The 16573-nt window shown below is 38.4% G+C and overlaps 1 protein-coding gene across 1 annotated transcript in view; it reads left to right on the top strand.

Moving 5' to 3' along the window:
- The window catches only part of IMPG1 (interphotoreceptor matrix proteoglycan 1), a gene marked incomplete at its 5' end in the record, with an annotated part of 54448 nt that overhangs the window by 34583 nt on the left and 3292 nt on the right, over positions 1-16573 (top strand). Inside the window, 4 exons of the mRNA XM_079298293.1 lie at positions 8521-9074; positions 9842-10061; positions 13277-13487; positions 15958-16041. Of these exons, the coding sequence (XP_079154419.1) occupies positions 8521-9074; positions 9842-10061; positions 13277-13487; positions 15958-15997 (1025 nt within the window). The 3' untranslated portion in view covers positions 15998-16041. The remainder of the gene's footprint in view (positions 1-8520; positions 9075-9841; positions 10062-13276; positions 13488-15957; positions 16042-16573) is intronic.

Genomic DNA, 16573 nt, shown 5'->3' with positions numbered 1-16573 from the left:
ATAAAGTTCTGCAGAGGAAAAAGCTAAACTCAATTTCAAGCAATGATATTCGAGTGTAAATTAGAAGAAGACAGAAGTTTCACTTTCATTCTGTAGAATAGTAAGATCTTTATATGCATCAGTAAGAACATGATTAAATCAAGCCTAGATGCAAAATATTTCATTTCTTCTTCATTTTACTTCATTTACATGTTTGGGCTTCTCTTTGATTTTCCCCATTTGGCGGACTTTTAAAAATTAAATTATTGTAGTATACAATATTTGTAGAATAGTAGTGCCGATAACAGAGTTTTACAGTCAAAATTTTATACAGGGTCAAACATTCCTGTAATAACTATATTTATTGCCATGCAGTTTGGAATAATGGGCTTTCAAGCAGAGTTGGTGCAGGGAATTGTTGGCATAGAAAAGCCTGCTGGGTTGACTGAGAAAATAAAAGTATTATTCATGAATGGCATCTTCATAGCTGAGAATTCCATTTCCTAAGGTCCACCTTTCAATAAAAATAGTCATAGTTTTAATTTATCTTTCTAGAGATTGAAAGAAATAATTTGGAAAAATATTTTAACACATTTCAGTCCTTTTTCCTAAATGTATATGTAGCCTAGAGCAGTGGCTGATGCCCTGGCTAAACTTGTCTTAGATGATGAAGATAAGCCCAAAGTTCCATTCTCATCCCTATTCTATGCCATCTATATCTATATCTACATCTAGACATCCCTCTGTCTTCTTCACCATTTCAGAATCAGGCAATAACTGAGACTTCAAAGTGAAACAATAAAATCAAAAATATGCATAAAAAATTATGAATAAATCTTTAAGAACTTCACAATATGCCTACATGATACTATAAAGCTTGAATAAAAAAAGAAAAAAAAAGCAGTGTGGCTTGAGGAGAATGCATGCCTAAACCATCAAGGCAGGAGATTTCAATGGTGAATACGTGGCAGGGTAGAAGAGGAGAATAGAATAGGGTCAGCATCATCTGACTTGGTTACAAAAAAACAAAAAAATTTTTTTTTTTTTTTTTTACCCTGCTAGTTAAAAGGAAATTTTGCACTCATTAAAAATTCCTTTAAAAACTATGACAAGAAGGTTAGTGTTAGTAATACTTAGTATTTCTTTCACGGGGAGTGAAGAGAATATTTTATAGACAGCTCACTAGCTGGTTTTTTCCCTATTTTTAATTTCCCAATGTATCTGTGAATTCTATGAGCAGTTGGAGCAACAAAGCTTCATCTTTGTATTGTCACTGCTACTCAACAAGTGGAAAAGTTAAATGGAACTCGAGTACCTTAATCCAAACCTTTTTTGTGAAAACAATCCCAAATATTCTGCACCCCAGTGTTACGTGGGGGTCTCTTGAGGCTGATGGCTGCATGGACACTTTTATTGCAACTTCATGTGGGTTTAGCATTCAGCATTCTGCCTCCCCCTGCAGCAGTGCTCTGCCTGTTCTGGGCTGCTCAGGTCCACAATCCAAGCACATTTAACAAGCCCAGTCTGCACTAAGGCATCTGGCCCCAAGTCCTTTTCAATAACAGTAAGATTGAAATGTATTCCTGCAATGAAACATAAAACCAGAAGGATCTTCCCACTTAAATACCTCCTTCTATCTCTCTCTCACAGAGTCATATTTTCCTTTCCAAAACTTTGAGAAAAATCAGACTACATATATCCAAGGCACAATTTAGAAGACCAAAATAATCCTCATTCTATAAATTTCATTTCATTAATTGTTTTCTCATACAAGTGACTACATAGTACAAGGGGGGAAAACAAGTATATTTAGTGTTTCTTGGCAAGTCTTAAAGTGCTCATTTGATGATGAAATTTTAAGAGAATCACTGGTTTTAACTTTCTAACTTCATGTTTTTCTTTTCTGTTTTAGGTACTTGATCAACACATTACTTGAATTTGTATCATATAACTTCTATTTTGTTTTTTGTTTCTACCATTTTGTAACCTAATAAACTTTTATACCGCAAAACAGTCTGATGGGTCCCATCATTTACAGATATTTCCTCTGACTTTTTCCTGTTGCACAGGTGAGAAAAATATAGAAAATGGGTAGGAATTTAGAGAGTACTTTAGGTTCTAAAGGATAGGCATTGTAGCTTGTCAGGTTTTGTTTCCAAACATTACAAAGTAAAATAAATTAAAAAAGGAGTTCCAGGTTCTCCATTTGGAGTGCTCTAAAACTGTTATGGTGTCAAGCAGCAGTGTTTACAACATTTAGATGGATGTCTTTTTATGTTTCCAGGTGTTTTTAAAGACCCAGGCTGTTTCTACATAGAACTCATTATTTTAAATTAATGAAAGAAATTTTTCAAATTTAAGTGAGAACATTAAACAATGGGAATAATCCTCCTAAGCCATTGTTTTTAACAAGAGGTTTCTTATTTGGCTTTGATTCTGTTCCTTCATAGAAGTGTATTTTTCTTTGCAAATTCATTGCTGCCTGGGTTTGCTTCCAAGATTGCCATGGTACCTTTCTTGTTTAATATATATATTAATATTATATTACTATGGTAGCAAATAGTGCAGAACTTCAATATGAAATATCTCACAATACATAACAGCCATGGTATCCCTGGCGTTTTTAACATGTATTCATGTAAATGTACTTACAAACCCCCTTACTTCACAAGAGCATTTTAATCTTGGTTGCATCATTTTTTAGAGAGGCTTTTACTCAGAAAACTGACTTTTAGAGTGCTTGAGAACTAGTATGTAATTTTATCTGGCAATCTCAGTAGCAGATGAGGTAAATGGTGAAAGTGACTTGTCACACTATGGAAATAACCAACCACTGACCTACAGTCCATCCAAGGTACCTGATTTTACACCTCACCTCTCTGTCTAATATTTTTATATTCTATTCAGAATTTTGGGTATACTTTGAACACCAGCTATTCCTGTATTGTTTAAATTATATTTGTGTTTCTGAAGTACTTATTCCTCTAAAACTGCTGAAACATGAGAATGCCAAATACAGTCATTAAGGTTCAACATCAGTTTCTCAGCATATGAATTTGACACAAATCTGCTCAGTTATTAGTTGTCCACTGTATGTCCACCTGTTGTACTTAAATTATTAACTTGAAGTAAATTTTTTTTTCAATATTAAATGTATTGATTTCATTGTTTCGAATCTTTACAGAAAGAGTCTTTTTCAGAAAACTTTTAATTCAAAGAACAAAGTCCTTCATAAAACAGCAAATGGCAAGCTGAATTACTACTTTCAGCCATGCTATGGCCAATGCATGTGAAAATGATAATCAAAGAAATAATGAAATTTTAACCTCTCAAAAAAACTGATATTTCAGAGGTCTCTTAAAGGTACTGTGACAAAATATGAAATTGTTAAAGACAGATGGATCAATCAAAATACTGACCCTCAGGCATCACATAAAGAGAATTCTTATCTGCACTGAAAACTTTGTGTGAGTTGAGTAAGACCAGCTAGTTTGCACCAGTGAAATGTTAGTAGAAGTCAGACTGACTTCTACAAGGGAACTGCACCATTCTGCTGCTCTCGAGCAAACTTGGCTCCTGTGAGGGAAAAGCAGCAGAGCAATAAAAGTGGGGCTTGGCTTTGTTCTTAAGGCTTTGCTCTTAATCCTTATGCATCTTGGAGAAACAAGTGAAGAGTTCTTTGCTTTTGTTTCTTCAGTCATTGCAGAAGTAAATAATACTACTGACCTCCCAAAAAAAACCCCATGGTAAAGATCCCAATGAGATGAGGGCAATGTCATAACTCAGTTTGGGAGCGCACATCCCAAGTCAAACACACAATCCATTGCCCTTCACAAATTACTTAGCTAAGCAGGAAAGTCAGTAAAAAAGGCTTGTCTGGTTCTGTGCAGAGGGTTGGCCTTGATACACATGTGGAGATAGCTAAAAAGGATCTTTGTTCATAATGAACATAGACAGGATTAGTAAGTTTTGGCTGCTCAATGTCCTGAATTCTGTAGTGGTTTAGATAGCGTCAGGTAGAAGTGAATAGTCCTGAGAATAGTGAGAGAAGTTTACCATCACTAAGCAGTATTTTATTAAGACAGAAAATACTCTTTGTGTGACATCATGTGAGAATGAAATTTATTTGCATCTTTGATGCTGAAAACATTGATAATGAAGCACAGCTGCAAGGCATGGAAACTTTCAAAATAAGGTGAAGGCTTCTATAAGTTACACAGAACACCGCAGTAGTGGAGTGAGTAGCAGAGCTAGAGCTGCACTCACAGACTGTCCCATGAAAAGTTAGGCTACTCAAAGAGCTCCAGTGTAAATGCTACAGAAAAAGTTAATAGAGAAGAGTTTTTTGGGCTGGACGTGGAGGGGAGATGGTGTGCATTCCCAGTGAACTCAGGTTCCCTGGAGTCAATGGAGAAACAGTTCTGTGGACTTGGATATTGAACCTTGCTTCTGGAGGGTCCAGACAGACAGACAGACAGTCAGACAGACAGACCACTGTGGCTCTTTTGGCTTGGCTTTATAGTTAGAAAGATGAACGCAATCAGTAATTATGTGTTGGGAGACACTTGTTGTGACACATTAGGTTAACGATCCTCTTCTCTTAATTCTCTTAATCCTCATACTACTTGTGCCCTAGTTAAAAATTAAAGGCCTGGAGCATAAATTCAGCACTTTGTCTGTACACAGCAGTCCTGTGTCCAGGGATTTAGTGACATTTCAAGCACCAACCAAATATGTAAATTCGAATACAGCTGCTTTCTGTATCCATCTGCTACCGGTATCAGGAGAACTGCACATAAGGTGATTCTTATCTGTATTATGAATTAATCTCTTAACTGCACACTCTTCCCTTCTCTGGTTATATTTTTCAGCCAGCAAGTATGTAAATATATACATAGACATTGTAACACTGTAACTCTCATATACAGAACATGCACAGAATACCGACCAGTGGACTTGGAAAATATGTCAGTGCTTATTATGCTCATGGATGAAAGGAAATGCCAGGACCTCTTAATGTATAACATTGCTCATTAATGCAAACCCACTAGGAAAATGTCTCAGGGCAATTTGACCTTTCCCAAACAATAACTCCTTATTCATGGTCAATTAGAAGGGTTTTTCTCACTAAAAAATATGAGAACCAACTGATGAGATACCTAAGATAAAGCTGTTGAAATAGCAGTTGACTTCTTTTCTGATAAGTCAAGTCTATGCATTCCATTCTCTCAGCAGGAAATAAATGCCTATGTGGAAAACTCCTTTTACAAAGATTTACTATAGCATGGGCACAGGAAATTGCCTCTTAATTTAGTGTTGTCATGCCTTTGCCAATGGGTGTTTAATTTTTGATATAACACTCTGGGTACAATACTGTCCTGCCTTGGCTATGCAGTACAAAAAAACATCTAGGGAGTTCAGTGAACAACTTTGTGGGAGGATAAGTGGTGGCTGAAAGTTGAGTTGCAGTTTTTATTGCAGACATCAGGTTTTAATTCCATTGTATTGTTTAACCTTCAGTGTGGTTACTCTGGGGGTATATTTGATTTCAGTGTCTTATTTTGTGCCCTCTGTCTATTCCTTACACCTGAATGATAGTGCTGGAGACTAAACTTTATGCTGAAATTAAATATGATGAGATATGCTAAATATGCTAAATCTTCAGAATTTGTACTTGTAGAGGCTTCATAAAGTAATTGTCTTCTGATGTGAAAATCTCATCTACAAAGCAAATTGGTGAAGTTTTACAAACAATTCCTTTATGATGAACAATGTATTTTGTGTTCTGTTGCAAAATTTTATACATATTTTTATGTGCTTGTGGATTCACAGATTCACAGAATAAGTTTGATTGGAAGGGACCTTTAAAGGCCATCTAGTTGAACCCCTTTATGATAAACAGGCACATCTTCAACTAGATTAGGTTGCTCGGAGTCCCATTCAATCTGACCTTCAATGTTTCCAGGAATGCAGTATCCACCACCTCTCTGGGCAACATGTTCCAGTGTTTCACCAATCTCATCACAAAAATAAGTGTCTTCTTTACATCCTGTCTGAAAATCAATATATATTGATGTTATATATAAACCCAACATTTTAAATGCAAAGGGTTGGGGGCTTTGTTCTACAATTCACTGACTAGCAAGTCAAGGGAGGTAATTAGTTTCTGAATTCCACTCTTGTCACAACCCAGCTGGAGTACTCTGTTCAGCTCTGGGTCCCCCAACACCAAAAAGACATGGACCTACTGGACAGAGTCCAGAGCAGGGCCATGAAGATGGTCAGGGAGCAGGAGCCCCTCTCCTATGGAGACAGGCTGAGAGAGCTGGGCTTGTTGAGCCTGGAGAAGAAAAGGCTCTGGGGAGAGCCTTGCCATGCATTCCAGTACCTAAGGGAGGACTACAAGAAAGATGGACAGGGATCTTTTCAAAGTTCATGCAGTGACAGGACAAGGGAGAATGGCTTTGAACTGAAAGAGTGTAGATTTAGGTTATGCATTAGGAAGAAATTCTTTAATGCAAGGGTGGTGAACTGGAAGAGGTCATCCTGGGAAGCTGTGAATGCCCCATCCCTGGAAGTGTTCAAGACCAGGTTGGATGGAGCCTTGAGCAAGCTGGTCTAGTGGAAGGTGTCCCTCCCCATGCCAGGGGAGTTGGACCAGATAATGTTTAGGCTCCCTTCCAACCCAAAGCACTCTGTGAGTCTGTGAAATGTCTAGGTCTTCTATGATTCATCTATAGTTCCTAGCTTCTTGAATTTTATTGAAGTCTCATGTAGACAGAGGAAAATCTTGGCAAAACCAGCTGCAAATCATTGTACTGCTGATTTCAACATGTCACTAGGTGAGTCTTGCAGCAGTAACACAACACCTGTTAGACAAAGAATAGGTCATTATCCCTGGGTTTGGGACTGGTGCTGTGCCACAGTAGGTGCTCAGCAGCCCTTGATGTGAGCCCATTTACTTTTGCTAACAGCAACCAACACAAACTCTGGGGTCACTTGCTGTCTGCTTCTTTCAGCTGGAGACACAGTGATTGCTAAGGACTGCAGCTTATGAAAACAGGTGATACATGCTCAGAGATCATCTTGGTATGCCCTCAAGGCCTTTTAAGTTACTTTGCTTGTAATAAGAGGATGCCAGAAGACCTTTATAGTCTATGTATAGACCATATGTATTTATATACACAGCTATATGCCAGGCATGCAATGTATGTATATGGCTGTATATATCTGCTTCAAATTTGCTGCAATTACAAAGCCACTTCAGTACACCTTTCTCCTGTAGATATCTTTCTAAAATATAACCTGCCTAACAAATGTCATCACAAGTGTATGCTGGAGTGTGTGCTCTGGTGCTGAGAGAGATGTCTGCGGAGCTGCAGGCTCATCCCATCAGCAGATCATCCTGCATTAATGCCTCAGGCACTAATGCTAGCAAAGCTGTTCTGAGTTCTCTTAACTGATAAGTGACTCTCACTCCTTATCAGCATAACGAGTAATAGCAAGAGCTTTGTAAACAGAGAACATCACTAGGCTTTGCTTTTCTAATCTGTCCATATCCTTAATCACACAAGAAACACGAGGACATGGCAAGAGAAGAGCATCTGAAGCTTTTAATGAAATGAGGTGGCAGGACAATTGCCACTTCATTCAGTCAAGGATATTCCCAATGCAAAACTTTGCTCTCCTTTCATATTTTCATTGGCTGCTGGGAGGAAATTAATCAGTGGGACAAAATTTTCTTTCCTTTCTGCCGATAAGTGATTTTGCCTGACGGGGGCTGCTAAAAGTTCCTAGTGAAGAAAGGTACTCCGGTCCTGGAAAAGGACAAAGTCACCAAAGTCACCAGTTTGGACAGGTGGCTGTTGGTGAGGACCATAATTTATTGTGAAGTCATCATGGCCAGGTAGTTGCAAGCCAAAATCAGAGTTGCATTCCTGGCACTTTAGATTTGGATTTCAGCTAGATCCATGCAAAGCCCCAATGGGAATATCATAAAAACTCCAGGTTTGGATGGCTTCAAAGGTTTGAATATTTTTTCCTTGCTGCTGTTGTCTTTTGGATAAATTGATACAGTTTGCATCTGGGGGGGCTGTATTGGTTTTTGTAATCACGTTTTATGATTACTGGCAAATAATAGCTTCAACTTTTCACAGAGGGAAGCAGAATGACTCTGGCATACAAGTGTTGCAAGCAGAGAGCTCAAAGCTCCAATCTCTCCTTTCAGACAATATAAACTGACAGTGTGATTATGTACCTTCAGAACAATAATGTGCTTTAGACGCTCAGGAAATACTTGCCAAGCATAACTATTAAATGTAGAACATGCAGAAATCCCAGCACTCAAATAGATGTATGGGGTATTTAATTCCAGTAGTCCTTCTTGGGGACGGCGTTAACATTTTCATATTTAGATACTGTTAAACTTATTGTTTAAAATGTTTCAATGGAAATGCCATATACATGTTTCTTTCCACGCTTCATGTTTTTTACGCTTGCTTTTCAACATGGCTAATTCGGTTTTATCCTGTTTTCCTGCAGCAGTTAAGATCATGGAAGAACCAGAATCATCGGGTGATGACGTTGTTGTTGCAGCCAGCCCTTATGACGGGTTGCCTTTCTCCCCTGCTCCGAGCGAGGTCTCTCCCGGAGCTGTCCTTACGGACGTGCTGCCGCCCATAGCGCCGCTGCCCGCGGCCACCAGCCCGTCCTACAGCCCCTCCGAGATCATCGAGCAGTCCCTGGAGTTACCAGACGCCTCAGCCCCAGCCCCCGAGGGCGTTCCCCTGGACGGCACGGGGGTGGGAGTGCAGGACATCGCTGCCGAGCTGGACCAGGCGGGCGCGATGGGCACGGCGGCGCTGGACGAAGGGGAGCAGGGCAGCGCCGACAGCCCAGCGCTCACGGAGCCCGCGGAGACCACGCCGGGCCCCGCGCTGAGCTATGTCACCACCAGCTCCATGACAACTGCAGCCAAAGGCAAGGAGCTGGTGGTCTTCTTCAGCCTCAGGGTAACCAACATGCACTTCTCCGACGACCTCTTCAACAGGAGTTCCACAGAATACAAAGCGCTGGAACAGCAGTTCCTGCAATTGGTGGGTGAAAATCAGCTGGGATAACACGTGCGGTAGTTGGGTGCAGTGTAAAGGAATACACTGAAGTGCTCTGTATTTTAACAATACTAAACCCTGACACAGTTCAATCTGATAAACTGTGTTTTAAAGGATCCACAAGTCTGAAATGCTCTCAGAGTATGAAGACAGGGTTTATGAAGTCAGTGATGAAAGATTTTACTTGATCAAGAGAACCCAGATTTATGCCTAGCATCTAATTTATTTGGCTTTTTCTTAGATCCACGTCAACAGTGTAGCAGTGCTGATTATATCTGAGGCTTGTGTCTGCTTGCTGCATTTAAAAATAGGCTTTTAAAAATATATCATAGCATAGACTGTGATTAGATATGGATTTTCTCTGTTGGTACAATAGGGCACAGGTCAGCTCAGTAACATTTCTATTATACTATGCCCTAACCTGCCTAGATTGAATGTTTGAAAATAATTAAAGTTGGCTTTTGAGTGAGGTAATTTTTTTCTCTTCCAGATGAATAAACTCTCCAGCTGCTATGCATTTCATTACAGGGCAAATTGCTGCCCCTCCATCTCAATATATTATTGAGAAAAGAGCAGAAATCCAGAAGATACTGCTAAACAGAAAAGTTACTTTGTTGGTGGAGCTTAACAATTTATTAAACTCAGGGAAATAAATCTGTGATGGGTGCACTTGATAACAAAAATTGACTATAAGAGAAATTAATAGCAGGTAGACACTGACAGTAAGTTAAAGGCAAATCTCTGTTTTGCAGCTACTTCCATACCTCCAGTCCAACCTTACAGGTTTTAAGCACTTGGAAATTCTCAACTTCAGGAATGGAAGTGTGATTGTGAACAGCAAAATGAAATTTGCCAAGACAGTGCCATACAATATCACAGAAGCAGTACACTGTGTTTTGGAAGATTTCTGTGATGCTGCAGCCCAACACCTCAATTTGGAGATTGACAGCTATTCCCTGGATATTGAGCCAGGTAAGATTGCATTACTGATGTATGTGTAAAATCAAAACTAAGCAGACAATCTTTTTTCAGACTGTTGCAGTTTTAGAAGTATGACTATCTTGGAAATAACCACATCAGCAACAGCCTCTCAGAGCTGGGGGTAATAAGACAAAAAAAGATGTTGCAAATTCTCTGCAGATGTATTTTCATACTGTAATGAAAAGCTGGGTGGAGCTGTTGGGCTGTGCATGTTCACCAGCTGCTTCTCAGAGACAAATAGAGTGATCTCTAGAGCAAGTGCTGGGTGCAGACAGGTGTAAGAAATGCTCGTGTGCAGCCTTCAGGTGTGACATGCAAGTCTTGCACTGGAGTATGGAAACATAATTTCTGATTATTATTGCAATGTTTTAAGCACACCATGGTTTAGAGCATCATTAAATCTTTTTTAAAGGGATACAGCATTCAAAACAAAATAAGACAATATTTAGGAATAACTGGATTCTACAGATAGTAATTGGAGAATGACTTCATGTAGTACTCCCTAGATTTGTAATTCTAGAATCCCTCTGGATTTATATCTTTCAAATAAGTTTATAGTCTTTGTTAAACAGTAGAAAGTCAGTAAATACACATCTGGACACTATTCTTATGTCAAAAGCTTAGCATTTTCAAAAACTACACAGTTTTATAAAATTGAAGCCTGAATCTATTTTCAGGCTCTGGTAATTATTTCAGGGATGAATTTAATTTCATTGTCATGGAGAACAATAGCAAAGGTATGAAGATGCCTTTAGGAATTTTGATTAAGCTGTCTTTTTATGTACATATCTATGACAATTCTGGAACAAAAATCCATTTACCATCCAGGCAGGCAGTTTCTAACCAGTTTTCATTTTAAGTATGACTTTGTGGCCACTAAAAGCATAGGAAGCTTGTGGTAAAGAAAGTTAACAAAATCACAGTATTCTGCCCTTCAAATACTGCCATGATAAACAAATACTGCCATGATGCTTGATGAATAAAGTATTAAATTAGTTCATTATATAAAGAGTGAACTTTGGGCTGCCATATGTTCCCTGCTTTAGTAATAAATTTTCTTGAAATAAAAATTAAAATAAGAAAGATTCTAAAATGCACATTCAGAAAAAAATTAAATCTTTCATCTTCATCTAATATGCTTTACTGATGTGGTATTTCAACATTAATTCAAAAAACCAGAGTTTATTACAGAGAGTTTGTGGAGAGAGCTGATTTTGTGATGCTTATAAGCAGTAGTATAGAGTCAAAACAGAAGAAATTGTGTTTACAAAGCCAGTATATGCCAGTACAGGTGTTTCAAAGCCTGATGTGTTTCCATTTCAGAAAACAAAAATATAAACCCCAACCTATGTAGCAAGTTAAGGTAATATAATCAAATTTCTCTTTATCGTGAAACTGAGAGCCATCTAGTGGTAATGATGTTCTACCAAAGTGAAACATGGATGGGAGCTGATAGTCCAAAATCTATATCAAGAGTCAGCAGCTGCAAAGGGCTGACTGCACTGGTCATAAATAACACCATAAAAAATGAATTTTAAAAATACCTGCACAAAATATTTCATTAATCTAAAGGAAGTGGAAATAGAAAATTTAACAAAGTATGCACATATGTGTTAAGGAAGATGAAATATTATCACAAAAACTCTCCCCAGCCAAATGCTCAAGCCAAGCTTTACATTTTTTTGGAGTTTACATGTGCACACACTCACAGTCCAGGAGCAAAGGACATACCAAACCAACATGCACATTGCACATAGCAAAGGGAAATTGTATATGCTAAAACCCACTAGTCAAAAATTCAAAACAAGAAATAGCCATAAAATTATCAAGGGATTATAAGTGAACGGCTCTGATGGAATCATTTCTACCACTGAACCATATCCCAACGTGTGTCTGATATATCCAGTACTCCTATAAAAAATACAATCCTCATTTTTTATTTAGTGTTACTGAACATCTAGTATATAGAGCATGAAGAGCTACAGAAGAAAAATCTCATCCCAGTCACAAGCTGCAACATCCAGTGTAAATCTTCCTTTTAAACTACATAATTATAAAGGGCCACATAACCCAGCTCATACCTGTATATCTGCTCTCTTTTCCTACATTTTCCACCTTTTTTTTTTTTTTTAATCTTTCTGGGTTCATACACCTTACTGGGGCTGTTTGATGGCAAGAACCAGATTTGTATCCCCTGGTCTGCTTCTCATCTTTTGCCTACAAAGGTTTTTGCCCTGTGGTACACAGGAAACAGGCTCCACGAGACAAGGCAGATGGATGCAGCCCTCCTCCTCATCACCCCATCAGCACAAGCTGGGTTGAGGGGTTGAGCACTGGATTAAAATCACTCTTTCTGGGTATTTTTTAAAATTCATTTCTAGTAAGAAGCAGAGAATGGAAAAGGAAAAGCAGGCTTATGTAACAGCTGTCTCTGATTTGGGCCTTCTAGGAACATCAGCAGGGTCCTTTTCCCTTAATCTCACAGGGGCATCTTTGACTAATGTTTAAAAAACAAAACAAAAAACCTATGGTTTTTGCTTTTCATGCAAGCCTACACAATGTTAACATATCACAAAACAAAAAAATCTTAAACAAACCCCCCCAAAAATAACCTCAAAACCAAAAACCCTAAAACCCAAAACAACAACAAGAACAAACAAGCAACAAAAAACGAAATTAAAAAAAAAACAAAAAAAAACCAAACCCACACACACACAAAAATATTTAAACATATCTTTTCTCTGGAATATGACACTATTTCTACATTGCAGGTCTTAGTGTTGCACAATATTCAATAATCTAATTCCATTCCTCTGTCATGTCCTGAATTATGTGTTTAAGACCCTTACAGTTGACATTATTTCTCACAGATGAGGCTGTAGCACAGAATTCATGGGTTGACAATAGCACTCACAGCAAAAATGGAGTAAAAACATGGAAATGTAAAAATCCTTGTCAGTGAGATGGAAATAAACTCACTGCTCAACAGTGAAGGGGTAAATCAGTGCAGATGTCAACATGAGCTTGCATGCTTGCTGTGTCCTGAGCAGGAAGAAGGCTGTGTGTGCTTTCAGGCTGGACAGCATCCTCCTATTAGCACGCCCAAGGGGCAGGCCAGCACACACGAGCTGTTTCCCTGCTGCCACCAGCCCTGCCAAGGCCCTTTGGGGTAATGCTCCAGTTAATGCTTTCCCCATCCCTTGCAGCCGATCAGGCAGACCCCTGCAAGTTCATGGCCTGTGACAAGTTTTCCGAGTGCGTGATGGACGAGTGGACGAAGGAGGCGGATTGCCTGTGCAAGCCTGGCTATGCCAGCCAGGACGGGCTGCCCTGCCGCAGCCTCTGCGAGCTGCAGCCACACCTCTGCCTCAACGGTGGGAAATGCCAGCTGGTCCCAGGGAGAGGAGCTGTCTGCAGGTAAATGGATTGATGAATTCTGTTAGCGGCCCCATAAGCTACGCTAATAAGCCAAAAGCTCGACAATCAGATGCTGCGAGTCACGCTGCAAACAGCCTTCTGAAATATAAATAGTCCCACCGTGGATAAATCCATTTCTGCCTGTTAGTATACACAGAACATTGTGATCTAGTTATTTTTAAAGATGCTTCAGAAATTTATTAGAAGTTCAGCATCATTGGCAGAGATGACACACACAAAGACAAGCGTTCCTTTCGGATTTCCAAACACATTTTGGAAAAATGAAATAACACATTCACAGCTTTGCTACTGAGTACATGGTAGCATTTTAAGAAATTACATTTTCCCAATATGTATTAAAAAGGAAATATTTATTTATAGAGACTGTGATTCCAGACCACCCAATAAAGCACAGGGAGGCTGAAGCTGCTTTCAGGGCTTTCTGGGAAAGACTTGAAGATTAGCAGCTCTTCCTTACTGCAAATATATTCCTTAAGGGAATAAATGGAATTATCTTAAGTCAATACTGAGAACTACACAGTACTTGAACATATTAACTCTCTTTTACAAAGTATCAAGTTACTTCTCATTGTAAGACTAGACAATTTATGTGAAACTGTACTAAAGATCAGCACACAGTAGCTGACCAGCCATGTCACCACGCAAGCAAGAACCAAATTACAATTCTTGCATTTGTTTATTCTCTCTTAATAATTTGACTACATTAATGATACACCTTTTACCTTACTTATGATTAACATCAACAAATAAGACCACTTATTTTTTATATTATTCAGAAGAAATTATTCAAATTTCAATATAAGGAGAAATTATTCAAATTATTCACGGTAAAAACCCAACTACCAAAATTAATTTTCTTCAATGGACATCAGGGAAATTATATTGAATTCACCACAATTATTGCCAAATTCCTGACTTTCAGAGTCACAGTAGAGCAGCTGCAGCATTTAGTACTAGAAATCAGCCTGTGACCTGGAAAGGTCCTCTTCAAAATTTTGCTGAGGTAGTGAGGGGTCTGACCTACTCCAAGACTGATGCACTAAGGAAAATAACCCTTTTCCCATTAGAAAAACTTGACGTACAAGTAAAAATAAACCATCATGAGGAATTATAAAAGCATTTAAAATAATAAATGAAATTTTTTTGTGAATTATAGCAAGTCCCAAATTCCCACCAGTGTGGGACTGACAGCTTGTGCAAACTTATACAGTCAGATAAAAAATGATGGCCTACTATTTGCACTTGTTTTCCATGTAAATTCACTTTCCTCTTGTCTTAGAAGAGGAGTAGAGTCTTGCTATTTGTAGTAGAACTCTCAGTCCTTGCTTCCCTGAGTGAAATCACCAGTAAGCAAAATATAGGCTTCAAAGATGTGTTCAGATATTGCCTTCAAACACACAAGAACTTCTAAAGTTCTAAACCACAAATGTTACCAGCGGGGCTAGAAATTTGTCAGAGATATTTAAAATGCATTATTTCCTTAAAATGTGTAGGTCAGCAAGGAATATATCAGTGTCTTTTTATTTAAAACTCACTCTCACAAATGTAAAAACATTATCTTTCCTGTCATCAATCACAATGAGTTCATATTACATTGCAGATTTTCCTTTCTTTTTGTTTAAGATAATAAGTAATTGTTGTCTTAAAGTTTTGTACATTTTTTTCTCTTCCTTTCCTTATTTTAGATGCCCTGTACGTAGACACCAGCTTTACCAAGGACAGCGCTGTGCAAAATTTGGTCCAGAACCCACACAAACCTTCATTTTTAAACATCTCATTCTTGGCTTAGGAAGCCTTGGTTTTCTTTTCATCATTTTAATTATTAAGATAAGAAGAAAATGCAAAAGAAACTCTAACTTGCAGTAAGATGCTCACAATCTTTCCCTTCACATTTCAAAATATTCATTTTGTTTCTTTTGCAATTTAAAATCTTACCTAAACAAAAATGTTCTGCATTGTAGAAGTCCTACTCTCAGCAGCTGCAATTCAGAAAATGCTGTAAGGATTAATCCTGCTTTTGAACACGATGAGCCCCTATCTAGCTTTTGTCACACGGCTTGCAGTGTAAGTGCTTGTCTCAGTTCCTCAGAGATCCTTGATCATGAAGCGTTACACGAACTTGAAAACACAATTCAGCCTGGAGGTAAACTGCATGGAAATCCCTTTTTCATCCCTCAACAAACAGCCCCACCTGAAATAACAGATCCACCTTCATGTGTTAACTCCACAACTAAATCAAACTTGAAGCTACTCTCTTGCTTGGCAATTTCAGAACTGAAAATACTAACACATGTATTGGTTTTCACATTTATTGCAGTGTAGGTTTCATAACAGGACTGTAGAACTGCTTTTCCTACAGCTCTTTGCATGGCTCTGGCAGTCTGTCCCATCTGAGTGCTTTTAGTTATTTAGAGAAATAATTAGTGGATTGGTTTTTTTACTCTTCTAGGTCACCAGATGAGTTTACAAAACCAAGACTGACAAGTTAGTCTCTGGAATTCTTCATTTCCAGCACCAGCCAGACAAAACCAAGGTTTGTGACTGTTTTCAAGAACCTTAAAACTCTGTTGTGTCCCATTGTGAATGTTACCAGGGAGCCTCTTTGTAGTAACTCCATGAAAGAAAAGCTCTGATTTTTTTGATGCTTGATATGACAACTACATTTTCTTCTTAAATGTTTTTATGCAACAAAGTTCTATTTTGTATAACCATGTGCTAATGTAGCAGTCACTGGAACTTGTGAAGGCAGAAGAAATACCTCAAACAATAAATTAACACAAAATGCAGTCCAAAGGGGAGGTTTAAGTAGCAATACTAGATCACCTAAAATCTCAGGTCACTCAGTCTAGTTAAGCTACATAAAGTTTGACAAGTAGGAACTCTAATTTGAGCAAAATACTGCTCATATCTCAAGCATTATTTTCAAGTTTTTGCAACTTGAAACCCCTTCTGTCTTTGTGGGGGGAAAAAAAGGACAGAAAGGAGAAAAGCCAAGTCAAAAAATCCTTTAAAACTGGCAGAGTGTTTCTGATACATCTGAGTATGTCCTCTTGATAGTGCAAAAT

The sequence above is a fragment of the Erithacus rubecula genome, assembly GCF_903797595.1.
Source record: "Erithacus rubecula genome assembly, chromosome: 2".
NCBI classification, from domain to species: Eukaryota; Metazoa; Chordata; class Aves; order Passeriformes; family Muscicapidae; genus Erithacus; species Erithacus rubecula.
Note: the sequence above shows the minus strand (reverse complement) of the source record. Positions and strands in the feature narration are given on the sequence as shown.